At 39.7% G+C, this 19,332-nt stretch overlaps 1 protein-coding gene across 1 annotated transcript in view; it reads right to left on the bottom strand.

The window, feature by feature from the left end:
* Positions 1-287: 287 nt before the first annotated feature.
* Positions 288-19,332, bottom strand: part of OFCC1 (orofacial cleft 1 candidate 1) — a gene marked incomplete at its 3' end in the record, with an annotated part of 29,087 nt that continues 10,042 nt past the window's right edge. The window contains exons 4-6 of the mRNA XM_010086934.1: positions 9,296-9,382; positions 6,010-6,093; positions 288-457 (exon numbers count right to left, since the gene is read on the bottom strand). Coding sequence (XP_010085236.1) covers positions 288-457; positions 6,010-6,093; positions 9,296-9,382 — 341 coding nt within the window. The remainder of the gene's footprint in view (positions 458-6,009; positions 6,094-9,295; positions 9,383-19,332) is intronic.

The raw sequence follows: 19,332 nt of genomic DNA on the forward strand, positions 1-19,332 counted from the left end.
TTGCAATACTTACCACATAGCAGTCAGAGACACTCCACTATTTAGAGAAGAAGCAACGAAGACAATCTATTTTTATTCATATTGAAATGGAGATGAAGATAAAGGTCCTGCTGTTAGCTTAGCAAAGTGCCAGTCACATAAAGCAAGCCAATGAAATGGGTTATCTTTTCCCCTTTCAATATATGTATCGCCGGGAAGTGAAATAGAATTGGAGTGTACAAGGTTAACAAGCCAGCATCACGTTATGAAGCAAGCGATAAAATTGTCTTATAGTTCTTAACTCTGACCTGTTCCAGTGAAAAGCTGCCAAGCAGAATTATGTCATCCTGAACATCTCTCTCGAACTGTTCAATATATGAAGGAATCACTTCATCTTCAAGCTCCCTGTGAAGGTCACGTGCCTTACTGGAGCTGACAGGCATCACGGAGTCTGGAAAATCTTCACCGGCGACACGGGCTGCTGGAAACAAAAGTGGTAGATTATGTCTTTGCAAATGGGAGCTCATTCACTGGTTAGTACATTCTCAGCTAACATGTTTGGCCCACCAACATTTTAAAACAACAATTCATGCCATAAAATGATCAGTGAGAAATAACAGCAGTAGAACATCTGGCAGGTTCCAAGTGCCATTACCAGGAAAACTCTCCCCAAGAGCAACGTCTGCAGAGGGACAAATTTAGCACGTGCAGCTTGTTGTTTAAATTATTTTTAAAAGGGATGCTCTCCCTTCTGACAGTCACTTTTCTCCCCCATAAATCTTAAAGGAATTGGGATTTGGAATGACTTTAGCTTTCACTCCTGAGAAAGAGCAGGAACAACTGCAATTGAAAAGGAGTTTTAGGTGGAGCCACACTGAGCATTTCATCTTCCTCCCACTCAGCCCAGGAGGATCAGATTCCTCCCCCAAGGTGTGTGCACACAGCTCCTGCGTAATTAACTGGGTCCGGTTCTGCTCTCACCCACATCATTCCCCTGATTTCACTGCAGTGATGTATGCAGAACCAAAATGCTGCACGTAAATGAAAATAAAACCCATTCATAAAGTTGACCTTAGAGTGAAGCTATGTCCTTTTTTTCGGTTTAATTCATCATGCTATGTAAGAAATAGATCTTCTCATTGATATCTGCTACAGTACTAATACTAGTTTAGGTCCTAAATAACAAAGATTAATATTTTTGCTCATTTCTCCATATTAGGATCACTAAGAAACGACAGATATCAGGTTATCTAGACCTGACCTTCTATTTCTTGCCTCATATTTCTGTAAGTGCATGTTTTTTATAGTTCTCTGTGCCTTTCTCTGCAAGAGACTACCATTTCTAGTTATTTGTTTTTCTCTTTGTCCATCCTGAGACATGAAAGCGGTTAAAAGGTATTTTTTTTCCTCACTCCCCTTTGAAGTGTCTCATTCTCTAATGAAGACCAGAAAAGGAAAGATAAAACTAAGGCTATTAAGGTTTTCAGTTTTGCTCACTCCTCATTGTTTCAAGACTTTAATTGTTGAGCCTCCCAAGTACTTAAATCGCCTCAGTGCCACCAACACACAGGAAGTGTGGGGTTTTTTTATTTAATTACAACAGGACACAATTCAAAATCATGTTGGGGGAAGTGTACAGTAGATATAAACAACCAAAACCATTACCTTAGGGTACACAATCTCTTCATGTAGCATCTTACAAGCCTAATGAAAAGTGATTTGACCTACAACTATTAACTGCAAAAAACAAAACAATATTTACATTTAAATTTACTGTAACATTAAGGGTTTGGCTAGCAGAGAGAAAATCCAGGAAGCGCTGGAAAAGGAAGCATTGCCAACAGCAGAAGATGCAACACCGCTTGTTCCCCTTGGTGCTGTGTTGTACACAATGGGCCATATGCTCAGCAGGTATAAATCAGCTGCTTTACTGCTTTCACAGGAGCAGTGCAAATTTACACCCTGTCATTTGTACAAGACTGTACAGTCCTATCTTGGGATCCTCTGGGTGTAGAGAGATAGTCCTTATATATCAAAAAAAAGGAGTAAAAACATTCAGTTCACAAAGACAACCAATGACAACCATGCAGTGATTCATCAAAATACCATTTTTGGGGTTTATGTTTATTATTTTTGTGAGTGAACTCAGTCTTGGTGGAAGACACTGGGCTCATTAGCACATGTTTTGTGCAAAAAAGAGCAAAAGAAGAGAGATAATATTTTCAAAAAGCCTTTTTGAGGGAAATAACTGCTAAAAATACAGAGATAAATTGCAATCCAGATTTGAAAAATATTTGATGAAAAGATACATATGCTCACTGAAGCACAGCTGGAAAAACTTCATTTGCCTGAGCCAGAGACAGGGAGAGAACAGGTTTGTTCAGCTGGTCTATTCCTTCCATGCTGGCTTTACAAAAAGACCTCTGAAACTCGGTCACCATCAGGTTGTTCCTTGTCTGAACTGCCCCACAGGTTACAAGCGTGAGCTGCTGCCCCAGAGCAACGCTTGATGGAAACAAAGCCTCCACCTCCTTGATGTGCAGAAGCAGCCCTGGTGTTAAAAATGTTACTGCTTTATTCACGTGGAACAAAATGGCTGAAAATTTATGAGGAAAGCCATTGATAGATTGATAAAGTAATTAAAGACTGTCTGCTTCAAGTTGTTAGCATCTGCATCAAACTTTTCATTGCCTCGGCTGTACTTAACACTGCAAGTCATACTTTCCACATAGTTTAAATCACTTCTTCTCCTTAGCACAGGCTGTATTTGCAGATGCTGTGCTGCAATTAAAATAAGCTCTCCGGTATTAACTTGGCTGTTTGTAATTTGATTTACTTCTGCATTTGTCCAACAGATACCAGTGGTTTATATACTGAGATGAGAATTTAAAGGGTAGGTTCATGGGCAGACTACGCCTCAGCGTGGGTTTGAATGTACAAAGCAGCTATAAACTCCACATGGAAAATGTATTTTGGCTGCCTGGTTCTAGAAGATTCTGTTTATAAATTATAGCTTTAAAAGTACATAGCAAAGGTTTAAGCATCAGTTTCAAACAATTAAAATGCTGCAAAATGTTACACTTCAATTCTTCAGCTGTTGTCAGAGAATAATATAATAGAAAATATTTTTTAGTGGTATTCATCTAGCATCATTTCAGATGTGCACGGATCATGATCTTACACTGTTTGAGAGATTTTATCCCCAGGTAAATATATACAGTCTACATTTTTCTCTAAGACACAAACAACCAATGTTGCCTTTTACTACGAATTAACACGTACCAACAGGTTACTCAGAGACAAAATGCTTTAAATATACAATTATATAAATTCTAAGACATGTTCTTTCCTTTCCTTTGGGGATCATCTATTAATTAGGACTGTACAACTACGTGATTTTTCAGCTCAGTGGTCAAATGAAGAAAAGCAGTTCTGTAAGAGTGGAACCAAATGAATCCTAATATTCTATGGATTTTCTGATGTCTAATAAGGGTCAAACTCCCATATTAGCTTTTCCCTCAGTGGAGACATTAATAATGCTTGTCTGTTCTGCTCAGCTGCCCACTTCCATAAAACTGGTAGGGAGGTCAGACCTGTGAGACTTGCTCTCTGTTTAAAAAAAAAGGGCTTGAAAGTGAACAACAGGTTCAAAAATGGGGAGGGAGAAACACAGAGAGGCAGAAACAACAGCCTATTATACACACATAGAGGTGGAGTCTGCACAAGCCCCGCATCCTCAGGAAAATCCTGCCCTTTTCCGGATTTTATTCACCCAAGCCAAGAAAAGTAAAAAATTCAGCCAGGACAAAGTGCAACATTCATCTGCAGGACTAGCTCCGATACCCATTAAGGTACTTTTAAGAAATAAAAGCACTGAGGTTCTGCTCAAGATACGAGTCAGCACTGGGCTGCGGTGTCCCTCTTACTCACTGCCTTCATGCCTACATGGGTGACCCTGATGTGCTCCCGGAGTGCGAGACACGTGCATTAATGCATTTGCTCGCCCCTGAATCGAATTAGTGACTGGCAGCTTAGCAGCCTCAGAGTGAGATCTCCCTCCGCAGAGCACACCGTGTACACACAAATAGCTTTGGATGGATGAGAGATTTGAACCTGTCTCACACCCCATGTAGATAAACATTAATAACCACCATTTTGCCTCGCATGGTGGTTTGATAAAACTAGTTGGAGAAAAAGACATTTTTAGTTCAAACATACCTGGGTGAGTTTAAATTATAAGTATTTGAGGAGATTGGTGAAACCTTATTTCTCTCTAAATATGCTTTTTGCTATTATCCTCTATAAAAACTGTTCATCTTAACAATATTCATTAACGTTGTGTGTAATGTAACATAAGGTTTTAGAGCACCTAGTTGAAGGAGAGAGTAACTACTGATGGGGAAGGCTTCCCCTTCACTCCCTGGTTCCCTTGCTTAAAAGTGGACAAATACACATGGTGCAATCTGTCTCACCAACCTATAGCCATGAAAAATGCAGTGTTCAAGTCTAAGTCCAATACCCTTCTAGAGCCAAAGGAAAGAGAAGAACTTCTTCCAAGGTGCAAATGGTCTAATCAGCTAAGAGATGTCTGCGTGAGGTGGGTTGAACAATTGTCCAGAGATGCTTCTCTCTCCCTTTCCCACTACTTTGGGGGAGCCCCAGAAGCTAACTTGCAAAAAGCTAACGGACCTCACCCTGGGGCAGCCTGTAAAGTGACATCTGGACACTTTCCTTCATCATAGACGGTTATTTTGATGATAAAGCTATTGAAGAATACTAGATGCTACAAATATTGGTATACAAGGACTAGTTAAGTACAACAGATAGACATCGCCTGTTAATCTTTCTTATAGAAATAATGTTGACTTCACGGCCAAACTTGTTTTTATTTTAATCTATGTTGTTGCAGGATAGAAGCAACAATCAACATCAAGCACTGCTATAGTCTTTCTCAGCAACGTACAGCTCTACATTAACATGCAACAACAGAGAGCTTGCTAATAATTTTTAAAAGTTTATGCTTAAACTATCTGCATTAATTTAGCTGCGATGGTTGTACTTTCTTTTTCTTGCATTTAAAATGAGACAAAATGGTTTTCAAAGATAATACTGGTATGACCAGTGCCAGTTCAAGGGATTTTAAATGTTCGCCTCTTCTAGAACAAAGTTGCTCACAAACGAAATAGTCATGTAACATGCTGCAGCTTCTGGAGTTCCAAAGTTGTACACAACTGCCGGCTCTGTCTGACAAAGTCTTGTGTATAACTGAAACGTAACAGGAAACCTCATAGAGATACAAAGAACAGCAAATATTTTCATACAAAAGACCTCTGCTGAAAAAGGAAGGAGGGATACCCAAAAATACAACAGTAACCCTGAGCCAACACTTGTTCATGTGTCACTTCTCCTAGGATGAACCAGAGGAGAGCAGCAGACATGCACCTTGTGTCAAGGCTGGGGCTGTAATGGTCTTGTGAATCAACTGGGTGTTAAGTAATGCCTGTGAAAATAAGTGAAGCCAAAGTAAGGCTGTTGGCTTGGGGTGAAGAAATCTCTTCTCCTGCGCTCCATTGTTTTTACTGTAGATGGAACATCCATTTGTATTTTCTAACAAAGCCAAGGAAGCATTTTCTTACTCACCTGGTAGTGTAAATCCTTACACAGATAATCTCAAACACTGTGTAGCATGACTCATGCGTGTGACAAATGGTCCACCCATTTATGAGCTTAAATAAGGATTTAGATCTGTAGCTTTGAGCACATAAGCAATGATACTTCTAGTTTTATTTCATAAGGCTAGAATTCAGCATGCAATGAAGCAGCCTGGAGAAAGCATGCCACTTAAGTTACACTTAAAACCACATAAACATGACTCAAAACAAAAACATTTGGGGAAAAATATCTTACAGGCTCACATTAAAATCAATGTCCCTTTTGCTTCTGAGTTCAAGGGGATGGATTACCCATTCTCCCCGCATCCAGACTCAAAAGGCTTTTATTTTTCTTTATACAAGTGACTTTGTTATTTACCTTGCAAGTCCAGCATGTTGTTTTCTTCATCTAGAAGATTCATCAGTTTATTATACAGGATTTGCCTCTCGACTTCCACAGGATCTTAAAAAAACAGTAGTGAAACATCTATTGTTTCTTCTAGTAGTATTTCAAGAAACACTATTTTAAACTATAAATAATGATATAAAAATACAAAAGAAACCATTTGATACTTAAAAATAGTTTTCATAGTGCTAGTTTCATAGCAGAGGTGACTGTGATTTTCTTGTGAGTTGTGAAAGACAGTTTGAATTTAAAAAAATACATGATGGTATACTTTAAATGGTGAGGAATATTATACTTTGATCTGGACTGAAATTAGTTTACTAATTCTGCTAATAGAGTAGTTGAAATGGTTACTTATAGTCAAATTGACAGATGAATTCTATTTTACTCTTAATAAAAATCAGAGTACCTAATTTATTTTCTAATGTGATTTTGGATCTTTATTAGAACTTTTACCTCACTGTCCATAATACTAACACGTTATCTAGTATGAGTAGTTATTTACAGTATACTATGAATTTTGATTTTGTGGCTGGTCAGTCACTTAAATTCCCAGTATAATCTACAGATTTTTAAAAGGAGCAAAGGACAGACACACATACCTTTTTCCATAAAACCTAAAAAACCACTTTAAGTGTCTATATTCAAGGGAGAAATGACCATTTGAGACTGTCTTCTCTCCAGATCTCACAGTCCCTGGCTTCTCTAAGTTGTCAGTGAAGACAGGCAGGCAGAAGACCAAACAAATGCATAGAAGGCAGGTGAATTGAAGTACAGCTACAAGCGACCCTGGGTGGCTCTTTTTAAGTGCCCAACAGAAACTCAAATAATATTTTTTTTTTTACTACGAAATTTCAGAGCTAAGTTTTTCAGTTACACTGAGCATTCGCAGAGGAAGGCTTCTGCAAACCTATTCTGCAAGTACAGAATCTTTCACATTTCTTTTAGCATGTAACATTGAGATGTTCCCTTGGCGAGGGGGGAAGCAAATCCATAGTGGGGTGGTGTTTGTTCTCAGGGCATTAACAACTCAGACAAATTTCCAGAACAAATTTATTTTATCAAATATAGAAAAGATAATTGCTAATATCTTCATTTTCACTAAATAACCCATTAAAGAATCCCATATGATGAACACATTAAAATTATATTTAACTTTGTATAATAGAGTTAGTGGCTGAAGATTTGCTTTTCACCAGCTATTCTCTTTGGGCATTGGGCCTGACTTGCTTAAGTCATAAGAAGAGTCTAACTATAGCATGCCCTGATTTCTTCATCTTGTTCTGCTTTTGTCTCTTGTTAGTGACAGGCTGCTAGCTGGAAAGAGAAGGTAAACAAAAATGTTTTCCAATCAGGGGATGACCACACAGGACCAGACTTCAGTTCTGACTGTCCTTTTGACTCCATCTGCTACATACAAATGTAGTTCCACTTATTAAACACTTCTGCAAGGTAAAGGAAACCAGACAATGAGACTGGTTTGTGAGGATTATCGAATCGGACTGGGCTGAGGTGGGAAGGGACATCTGGAGGTCATCTGGTTCAGACCCCCTGCTCAAGCAAGGCCACCTAGAGCCAAGTTGCCCAGGACCAAGCTGCCAGCTTTTGAATATCTCCGGGGTAGAAGGCTTACTCTTGGCAGAGATGTCGGTAAATAAAACCTAAAACCACCTCTCCACCCCACCCGCAGAACTGGATGGACTTTCTCAGAGGTTTCATCTGTTAAAAAAAAAAAAAAAAAAAAAAAAAAAAAAAAAAAAAAAAAAAAAAAACAAAAAAAACAAACAAAAAAAAAATAACCCCACAACCAAACAACCAAGCACCACCAAACAGCATAACAACAACAAAAAAATACCCACACCAAAACCATTTAAGGTTAAGTGTGTATCACTCAGCCTCCTCAATACAAGCAAAGTATTTCTCCCGATGGAAACTGTCCTTCCATGTACCCCTTATGTCACCACACTATCCATACATGTTTTTAGGCACACCAATACAGTTATAGAAACCTAATCACTTTTCATTTTCTGGTTATGAAGCACATCATGACTCATGAAGCCTATTCATAAGATGAACAAAGGCAGTACCAACAGGAAAACAATCTTTCATTTGAAAACTCTGAGCGAGAAGCTGACTTCCAAGGTATTACATTGCTGTCTTACACAATGAATGGACAAATTATAGGGGTGAGACAATTCACCCTTGATAAACCTTGATTTTTTTTCACCATTACACAGAAATTCTAGTTACTGGCATGCATTAGAGCCTGCTTTTCCTAGTCACACAAGTTTTTGCCTCAAAAGTTTATACCTCTATATCTGACACGTTTCTCATGAATTTCAGAAACTATGTACTTTGAGACCCTTTACAGTAGAAATTTTTTTTAAAATTTGACTACAACCGCATATCTAGTCAGTCTCTGTAGTACAAATAAGCACAAGATTTTAAAAAAGCAAGGGGCTAGGGCGATGACACAGGACAACTGGGTCTTGCGTGCTATTAGGTGTTAGTGCTCAACAACAGGAGCTGGGCCAAAGCCTTCAGTGCATACCTAAATACTTCAGCGCCATAAGGATGTTCTTTGTTAAGCCCACGCAGATTCAGGCAGGCCCATTCCCACCCTTTTTTATCTAAAAGCCATGACAGCAAAAGAGAACTTTCTCTGCAAGAAAATGCCTCCTGGTTAATCTCCCTCATACCAACGCATAACTTCTGCTCTCCCAGCTCTGCAGTCACACCCTCCCCGACTTCTCGCTATCGACCACAGATAGCAAAGCTAAACATCTCGGCTAAACTGGCAAAAAGAGAACCGAAAGGCCCTCCTCATGTGCTGGGAACTTCTTATGGACTCTGGGGTTTCCTTCTGCTAGGCAAACACACATTCAGCTTAGCAATCAAATTGCTCTCCAAGAAGGACTTTGGGATCAGGGTTGCAAAAGACCTACAGCTTAGTTCCCAGTTCTGGACTAACTTTTTTAATTAGAGAACATGGTGTAGACAATGTTCTCGGAGTGTGCTTCATTTTTTTACAGTAGGGAACTGAATATAGCACAACGCCACTTTTACCTGTCCATTAACTTTGTGTCCTTGATCAAAGACTATGTATACTGCCTACCGTGTTCAGAGCAGTTAAGGCTTATAATTTAAATTGTAAACCTCAATATTTAAATAGAACTGCATATGTGATCTCTGTCACCTCATTTTCATGAATGGAAAATAATATTCTGACACTAAAATTACATACTTAATTCTGCCTCACCTTCTTCACTGACCTCCATCCCACACTGCCTTGGGTTTATTTCCTCATCCATCAATGGGTCAAAGCAATTTTTGCTGTATTCATTTCCTGCGGAAGGCACATGAAGTAAGGGTCAGCGATTATTAGAAGCACATGAACCAAAATGTTAATTTTGAAATTGACACCAGCAAGCAAAGGGGCATTTTTTGCTACTTTATAAGCTTAATTTTTTTAACAAGTCCTCTAAGCCTACTAGTACTGCAATTATCATCTTGTGAAAGGTCAGAAAAGGTAATTCTGGAAACAAGTGCGCTCTATGTCACTTTTGCTTAGGAACTAATGAAAAAAATTCTCAAATTTAGATGATGGAAAGATAAGAAAAATTTTAAAAATCCAGCATCCCCAAGATAAGCCATATTATTCTTGAAACATATCTTACAAGTAAATTACCCAAGCTGCAGAAGAAATTGTGTTTCACAGCTGACCCATCCAATTTCAACAGTTTTAAATTTTACCACTGAGGTTTCAATGTCTGGTGCATCTTTAATACTGTATTCAACCAGAGAAGTGTTTAATTACAGAGGAGATACTAGAATACTGCCTCATTAAACTGAACAGCAATTATATTCATTTGGGCTAGGTAGGGTAACTAATCCAAGATTTTGATGGGATAAAAACACTCATTTTAGCACTTTCCATTTCAACAGCTAGTTTTATTTGCTCTTTAGAAACCAATCAAGTTTATGAAAAAAAGTAATTTGTTAGACTTATCAAGGAATAATGCAGCATTTAACTGCCTAGAGGAACTCCCAGTAAAAACCAGAATAATTTTCTTTACACAAGGAGAGAGGGAGGGCTTTTTCCTCAAAATACATGCTTCCTTCAGCAAAAGTGCTACACTCTGTTAAAACCATCCTCATGTTTACTGGGGTTGCAAACACATTAAATTATTACTAAACATAAAAAAAGTGAAATAATTAAATCCATGCCAAATTTTAAAGTTTCTTGAGTAGATGTAGATCTCTATCCTAGAAAATACTTAAGAACTGAATGTATGAGGGGGTTAATTCATCCGAGATAAACTACAGTAGTCTACAGTGTATTTCTTTTAGGATCAAAAATAATCCAAACAGCAGCTCCTTTTCAGAGACTAAATGAAACTTTGATATGAAACTAGGTTTAATTTATATTTCTGGACTGGCACATTCTGACTGTCAGTCTCTGTTCCTTCAATGTAGTAAGTACAAGAACTGAAAATTTGCTTTACCTTGAGGTCTCAATAAAGAAAAAATAAATGAGTTTCATTTTTGTTACTTTATCTGTCAACAACTACTAGGCTGGTATGAATCCTGGCAGTATGTAATCAAAGTCTTATGTACTGCAATAACAGAGCCATTCTACCTTATTCACTGTAATTGTTTTTCTCTAGCACAAAGTACTACAATGTTATATGAACACCCCTTCACATGTTGGTAAAATAATTCACCCATGTGCTAAAAAAAGAAAATGATGATGCATTCATATATTCAATTACTTCATAGCTGTAAATGTAAATTGCTGGAAAAATGCATTGCAGCCATATAACCAATACTCAGCTAGCGTATAGATTTTTTTATACAGTCTTAATATCACAACAGCTCTTATTGAATTTTAATACCCCCCCATGGGTCTGATGTGAAACTCTGAAGAGTACACTTTTGGGCAACTCTTCTGGACAGAATAATTAGCATTTAGGAGGAAACATCATTTTATTTGAGTCTACAAGGCATGGAAACCATTATTCAGAAAAGAGATGCATTGACAAAACAGTTTGGTTTTTTGGTCCTCTTTAAAAAAAGAACTCTTTGAGGAGTATGAGATATTTCATCCAGGTCTTTGGCTCTGTCAGACCTGCACGCAGCTGGAGACAAAGCTATGCAGAAGTAAAAAGAAGAACCAGGTTTGCTTTCTCCAGAGCAACATACGCACTTTAAAACCTGTGTAGGTAGGATGAGTGGTAAATGCCTGAATCGCTTCCTTATGGTGATTTTATAGATAACAAGCCATTTTAAACCACAGGACTCCACAGAAGACTTTGAGTGAGGCTTTCTGAAGAGTCAAATCACTGCAAGCCTTAGATCGCTGCTCTTGGGAGGTTTTTGTGGGGTTTATTCGTCTTTTTCCCTCTTCAGCTCAATATATACCTTGAGAACTGGTGTGCCCAGGAGGTCTGGGCTCTGGGAAGGTCCTAAGATCTGTTGGGGACAGGTGGAGTTACTTTAGTTTTAAAACACAAAATCATCAATTTTAGTCAACATAACATACTGCCCAAGGCATTTTGCTAATAGTATTTTGTGAGCATGTGAATGGATTACTAATCATTTCACGTTTGCTTTTGGAAATATATGAAAGTGTAGAACATGCAAATTAACAGTCCACTAAGGAATTCACATTGCTCTCCTTCATGGTATAAACACAGTAAAGTAAATGTTAATGCAGAGCTTGCTGGCAGGTATTTTGAACAGCAGTGTATAGCTTGGTGCTTTCAGACAGCAAGTTACTTTGAAAACCTTCTCCCACAACCACCTGGCCAACTTTAGAAACTTAGGTCTTTGCTTTGATACAGATGTCTGCTCAAACCTCTTAACTCAATTTTAAAACTCTATTTACCCCTCAAAATCTTGTTATGTCATGTGGAAAGCACAATGGATAATTCAGGAAATCAGAAATTATGTTCAAAATGACAGATTATCTATACATTCAAATAAAAATGAAAAGAAGGGTGTGGGCACTACAGTGACCAGGTGGGAATTTGCAGTTTAATTAAAGCAAGAGGAGTTGCTAATAAAATTAGCATAATCCTTGGATACAGCCCATGGGATTGCACATGTATTACAAGGACTGGATGAAACTCTTAAAATGTCTTTTAAGCTAAGATGTCTGTAGTCATGTGATGGGTTTGCCCTTGGTTGGGGGCTAAACCACATTCCCACTCACCCAATGCCCCTCCCCATCCGAGGATCGGGGAGAGAATTAAAGGGGTAAAGGGAAAAAGGACTCATTGATTGAGATAAGGACAATTTAATAACTAAACTACAATAATACTGAATATAATACCATACACAAATATACAAATGAGTGATACACAGTGATACTGCCCCCCACCCGATTACCAAGGCTCAGCCTGTTCCTGGATAATGAACCCGGAGCAGGGAGAGTCCCGAAACCGCACTCACGGAACAGAGATAACAGTCCGAGCGTCCCAGATTGAGGGCTGACCGGAGAACTGACCAGGGTGGGGGAGGGGGGAGGAGGCCTTGGGAGAGCGACCACCTGGAGCAGGACGACCCAGAGCAAAAGAGATCTGGAACCAAAAGGGCCGATCTTCCAGAGGGTCCTCACCTGTATACTGGGCATGACGTGTATGTTATGGAATAGATTATTGGCCACTCTGTGTCTCAATCCCAAACCTAAAATCAAATCCTGGGCTAGTAACTGGGGCTGTGCTCCCTCCCAGCTTCTCCTGTTTGCAGACAGCCAGAGAAGCTGAAAGACCTTGGCAGCGGCATAAACATCACTCTTTATCAGCTTTCTTCTGAGCACAAATCCAAAACACAGCCTCTTGCTAGCTATTATGAAGAATGTTAACTCTGTCTCAACTTAACCCAGGACAAGTCAGTTACAGAGTCTATGTCCTGAGAATACCACAGAAATGACACGACTAAGCTGCATTTCTACAACGTCTTCTCCATAAAGAGATGAGGTAGCTTATATCAATATCACATCAAAGGGTATGGCATAGAATTTAGATGACAGACAATTATTCCATTCATATTGTGCTATTAATCTACGTTTTTAGTTCAATGAAAAAACAGACAAAACTCTGTTGGATTTGTTAAGGGTCTCCTGGCCAATGTAAAAACAAAAGAATTATTAGTAGCCAGGTGACTGATTACCAAAAGCTTAAATAAGCATTTACTGGTGCTTGTTTCCAGAGTAACAGTGGGTCTTAGAGAAGAAAGAAAAAATTTGGCATGAGCCAGCGTTCATTAGAAGACAGAACATAGATTATGGTCTGAGTAAACTTGCCTTAAGTAACAGCTCTACCTTTTCACGTAGTAGTGTGGTCAACACATGTCCCTGCCAATGACTTGGTAGAACATTACTGGGGCAACTCGTAAAAGCCTTCTGCATATGATAGAATAAGACAGAGGCATCTTGGAAAGATGAAATTCCAGTCTGACACAGGATTTTGACCCAAAGTGGTTCTGAAATATAGCAACATAGCTGGGAATGGAAAAGAGTAGTCCTCCTTTCCACACAGCTATCTTAAAGCACTGATTTCAGCAGCAATTCCTGTTTGTGAACATCATGGTAAATCCTCAGTGTCTCCATTCAGCTGAATTGAACTTATTTCCCTAGGGATACTTTTCATTTTACTGCGCAGATATGTCACTTTGGGCAGCCCAAATGTAAGATTCTATACTAGCAGTTTTCCCAGTTTTCTTATGAGAAGAGTATGCAACCACATGAGCCAAAGCAGCATCCTGGGGTCAGAGCTGAATCCCCTCTAAGATAGGTGCCCACCTCAACTTGGCCAGCAAGAAGTAAGACCTGGGGTCAGGAGGAAGGAGAGAGAAGGGTCCCACCTCCTGCATTTTCAATTGCTTCACTTATTCACCCTTCCTCAAGATATGGTGGGCCCTGGGACTAGCACTCCTGCTTACCAGTTTTCATGATTCATTACCTACAAAGGTTGTTAGCTGCAAGTTGCTTCTTTGTAGATATAGGCCTTTGCTTCTAATCTGCACTTTGGAAAAAAATCTCTATAGAATTAAAAATCATTCAATACAATTAAAGCATAAGAGGAGAAAGAAGCCTGCTCTTAAAAAAAATAATAATTCACAGAATGAAGAAGTGAAAACAAATAAAAATCATCAACCAAATCTGCATAAACAGTGAGAGTTCCTGGTCAGTGACAAACCGACTGGATTTCCAGTGAATTAGGTTCTTAGTTGATTTAAACAATGATTTAAAACTGGAAAATAATTTAGGAAAGTTTGAAACTTTCACAAGAAAACATTTTGAGTTTTTACTACAAAATTTTGTGTTGCCAGATTTAATCACATCTAAACAGTGTCAAGATATTAAAAATAAAACTTTAGTTTTGAAGAACTTGGTGAATTGACATCCAGTGATAGGACAAGGGGCAATGGGTTCAAGCTGGAACATAGGAGGTTCCACTTGAATATGAGAAAAGACTTCTTCATGGTGAGGGTGACAGAGCCCTGGAACAGGCTGCCCAGAGAGGTTGTGGAGTCTCCTTCTCTGGAGACATTCAAAGCCCGCCTGGATGCGTTCCTGTGTGATCTGATCTAGGTGTTCCTGCTCTGGCAGGGGGATTGGACTAGGTGATCTTTCGAGGTCCCTTCCAATCTCACATTCTGTGATTCTCTGATATGCAATACATAAAACAATGTTAACCCTCCATTCTCATTCTGTTAAGAAAAAAACCAGAGCATTACTATGAGTTAACCAGAAGTTATATTTTTAGTTGGGATTTTTAATTGTCATTACTGAACCGTGATATCTGTTACATTTACCTCAGCTCATGACCATTACAGATGCCTTTAATTATATAGGCTGATCAAGGTTACATAAAGAAGCTGAATACCTTAATTAAGATATATTATTACTATTTTAGATTTACATCTAACATTACCATCCATATTACAAGTATAGATAAATATTATCTATATTATTTTAGGTGTAGATCTAAAATAAGATTCCTGGGAAGCACAAAGTTATCCCAGATTATTGCTGAATACACGGAGGGGTAGAGCATTTTACATAGAGCTTCAAATTTTCGTGAGTACCAAGCAGACCTCAACAAAAAGTTACACATTAATGGCATTCTCAAACTGAAGAGCATTAAGCAAGTGACTGGACAGTAGATGATATCTTGAAAACACAGTTTGTTAAATGCTACCATCACCAGGCAACCACTCTCATTTTAACGGTGTTGTATGTCATTTTCCTTATGCTCAGCGGAGACCGTAGGCAATGACCAAACCACATAACTGTGTCTCATGTTTCTATTGCAAGCCTTGAATTAACTCACCTGTCAGCTTTGACAGGATGCTGGCAAATGGGCCGTTCATGAGCCTGAGCAGCACAGACCATGCTGCATATTCCCTGACACGTGAAAAACACCGTATCGTACTCACAGCACCCACTTTTTCCAGCCCCCACTCCACTCCTAGAAGACTTACCACATTTGCTGCTCTTTAAGTACAAGTACAGCATAGGAATTTTTTTTTTTTTTTTTTTTTTTTTTTTGCAAGCAACAGAGGGCACTGTGCCAAGGGACACCAGTGTGAGACCTGCTGCTTTTCCTGGGAAAACACTGTTGGTTGAAGGTGTGAGAAAGACTTACTGGTGATGAAGGAATTAACTTAAGAACACTGTCAGATAAAGTGACATGCATCAATGTGGAAAATAGATACTGAGTGCTCCCAGGCTGGCAGGCTCAGCTGGTCCCCTACTATGCCAGAGAGTGAACTTGCTGAATTTTGAGGGTCCAGCAGCACTATTATGAAGCAAACTACTTCCAAGTATAATAAATTTGCCTTAAAAACACGTTTTCATCCACCTTCTGAAAGACTATTTCCCAATTACGAAACGCATCCATTCTTCACAGCTCTTCTCCCCCTACCTTTCACAAATTCAATTTTAGCACATTACTTAGATGAGTGGTGCGGTATCCATGTTGTCAAAATTGCGTGCAATGGATCACATTTTGCACACTACATTACACCTTGCGCTGTTCTGCTGATTTCAATTGGATTACACATTGTGTAATTCAACGCAAAATTACTTCCAATGACAACCCTTTTATTCCTATGCATACATGGTGATCCATCATGCCCTGCGTACCGGGTTTGGCATTTCCATTTCAAGTCCCTGTTGGAATCAGAAAGCATGGAACCACAGACACAGAGCTTGAATTATTACATATAGACTTTGCCATTGTTTAAGAAAAAAAAAGGACATAGTTTTGACTCATATTTCTGGACCCACCCTTTATGCGAATCATTTTGTCCAACACAAAAAGCCAGCGTCACAAGCTCCTGTTTCCCTCATGTGCAGCACAAACCTGAGTTTCCAGCAGATACTTTTTTTTCCATCCACATTTACTGTTCCTCCAGTGCATACCTACCATCTCTCTGGAATTAAATTAGAAGCTTTAGCCCCCAGTTCTCTGTAAACAGACTGAATTCAATGCACTTGCTGATATTTTTATCAAGTTGATATCCCACACAGCATCTTCACATAGTTTTTTTTTGCCTGTGTATTCCCGCATCACGGTCCTTGTCCAGTTACACTCTTGAGCAAGAAAGGGCTTATATTGCCCTGCCGCAGCTCAACTCCCTTCAGCAGTAACTATTCTTTAGCAAGGCTTCTCTCTACTGTAGCTTTTGATAAGGAGCAGAACTGCTCTATTTTACAGTGGGATTTCCCCACAGGACTCACGCAGCTCTGTGTTAGATACAACCCAACCTAGCTCTGCAGCGGGGAGGTGGTGCAGCAGTGTGCCATGTGGACACGCTAATTTACTCACAGAAGCAGTATAGCCATGTTAATGTCATGCCGTACCTGGGCTTACTAGAGGAGTAGTTTCTGGTCTTCGGTTGAAAGGGGTTCTTTTTCCCCATTTTTTTCACCCCCTCACATGTTGTTAACCTCTGTGGGCAAATTTATTGGAGCATGATGTGAGATGTTAACAGTGCCTGTTGCAGATAAAAATGGTAGAATTAATTAGAGCTTTTTATTTTAGTAGTTTTGAAAAAAGATTTGTGTATTGGGGATGATCAGAGAAAAAATGAACATTTCTTGTCATCTAGAGACTATTAACTTGAACCTTCAACATTTAGGGGTCAGACTTCCTCTAGCCTTTGTACAAGGTGTGCAGGACAGAGGAGAACACAATTAGCCTTTCTTTCATCTTCCATAAAAAAGCAACAGAGCATCACAGCCTCGGAAGGTGTCTGTGCAACCACCAGGTGCAAGGCAGACCACACAGTGGGAGGATGCTCAAAAAGCCTGCTGCCTGGATTCTGTGGCTCACATGCATGGTGGGCACCCCAGAAAGATCACAGTCTAATTTGTTCTGACACATATTCCCTCTGCACGCACAGGTTGGAAATTTTACCTATCTTATAGAAACTTGAGCAATGCCATCCCACAGGGCTCTTCTCAGGATTAGTTGGACCAAATCTGTGTAACTAAGTGGCTGTGGCAAACATGAAATAGTACAAATTGGTGTAAACCACTTGCACATTTTCTGATCACAGCCAAGGACAAAATGTATCAAATGTTAAAATAGATTAACATGTGTTTTACAGGCCTTTGATAAAATGCTAAGTACAGTAGTCCTATGTTAAGGGATTGCTTGTGACATACATCATCCATCTGAGGTTGAGCAACTGCCCTCATATTCTGCCATCAGCCAAAGACAGTGTGGTCCTGGAGGTTTAGTGCTTCCGTCATGACAGTTTGCTGGAAGCCCTTTGCTGGGCAGAGACTTTACCAAGCCAGCCTGAACATTAAGGCACTCTCCAAAGTGTTTTGGGGGTTTAAACTCCTCTGAAGAAAAGACAAAAGCCAAATCCAGCTCACCTTGAGATCAGGTGCCTGGCAAGGGAAGAATAGGTAGGCATAGGTTCCTGTCACTGTGGGTTTGGGTGATCTAACCCCAGATATTTCTCTCAGAGAAATTTGTCTATTGGACCTCCTATTGAGATGGTCAATCTGAAAATTTCCAGCAAATTCAATATTTGCTGAGGGAAAGAAAGGCAGGAGAGTTGGTTCGATTTAGTTACAAGGAAGCTCTGAGTACTTTCAGAAACAAATAAATTGTGCAGTTTGGCAAAGACAAGACGGTTGCTGGACAACAATTTCATGAGCACTACGTGAAAAAAATGAAGGTGAGGAGCAATCAGCAAAGAGTCAGCATAGAATCAAGAAGAGAAAATAGGGTAGAAGCCTATTGGGCCCCTCTCCACAAGAAGGACATTGAGGTGCTGGAGCAGGTCCAGAGAAGGGCAACGAAGCTGGTGAAGGGTCTGGAGCACAGGTCTGACGAGGAGCAGCTGAGGGAGCTGGGGGTGTTTAGTCTGGAGAAGAGGAGGCTGAGAGGAGACCTCATCACTCTCTACAACTGCCTGAAAGGAGGGTGCAGTGAGGTGGGTGCTGGGCTCTTCTCTAAAGTAACAAGTGATAGGACAAGAGGAAATGGCTTCAAGTGGCACCAGGGGAGGTTTAGGCTGGATATTAGGAAAAATTTCTTCACTGCAAGAGTGATCAGGCATTGGAACAGGCTGCTCAGGGAGGTGGTGGAGTCGCCATCCCTGGAGGGGTTCAAGAAACGTGTAGATGTAGTGCTTAGGGACATGGGTTAGTGGGTTGGGTGGTGTGGGTTGATGGTTGGACTTGATGATCCTTGAGGTCTTTTCTAACCTTAATGATTCTATAATAAGCCGCTGCAACCAATTAGCTGGCTGAAAATCCAGAAATTAATCTGAGTAAACAGCCAGCTTCCCTGGCTCACTCTAACATTTAGCAGCAGTACCAGGTCTTCATCACGTAAGAGCATTGATGGAAAGCATACAGAAGAAAGTGTTGCTTAATGGCCTATTCCTGAACAATGGTCTACTAATGATGATAAAATATGACATACTGTCCGTCATGGAAAATATGACAGTGTGAGATGCAGAACAACCTAACAGACAGAGCAATGGACTAGGGATCCGAGGTTTTGTTTCCATTTCCACCAGAGGCCTGCAGTGTGACTGCAGATAAGGCCTCTTGCACTGCCTCAGTTTCCCCACAAGCAAAGCATGCAGGAGCCTTGCACTTTGATTCACAAGAATAGCTCCACCAATCTGTCTTGAAAGGTGAAAAAAACTCAGGAAAAAAATACTCTGGAAAAAAAAAATGATCAGTTTTTTGAAAACAAGAATCAGTTCACAAACTCTCCTTTTCAGGAGATGTTCTGTTACCAAGAATAAGAAATGGAA

The sequence above is a fragment of the Pterocles gutturalis genome, unplaced genomic scaffold, assembly GCF_000699245.1.
Source record: "Pterocles gutturalis isolate BGI_N339 unplaced genomic scaffold, ASM69924v1 scaffold24641, whole genome shotgun sequence".
Classification (NCBI taxonomy): domain Eukaryota; kingdom Metazoa; phylum Chordata; class Aves; order Pterocliformes; family Pteroclidae; genus Pterocles; species Pterocles gutturalis.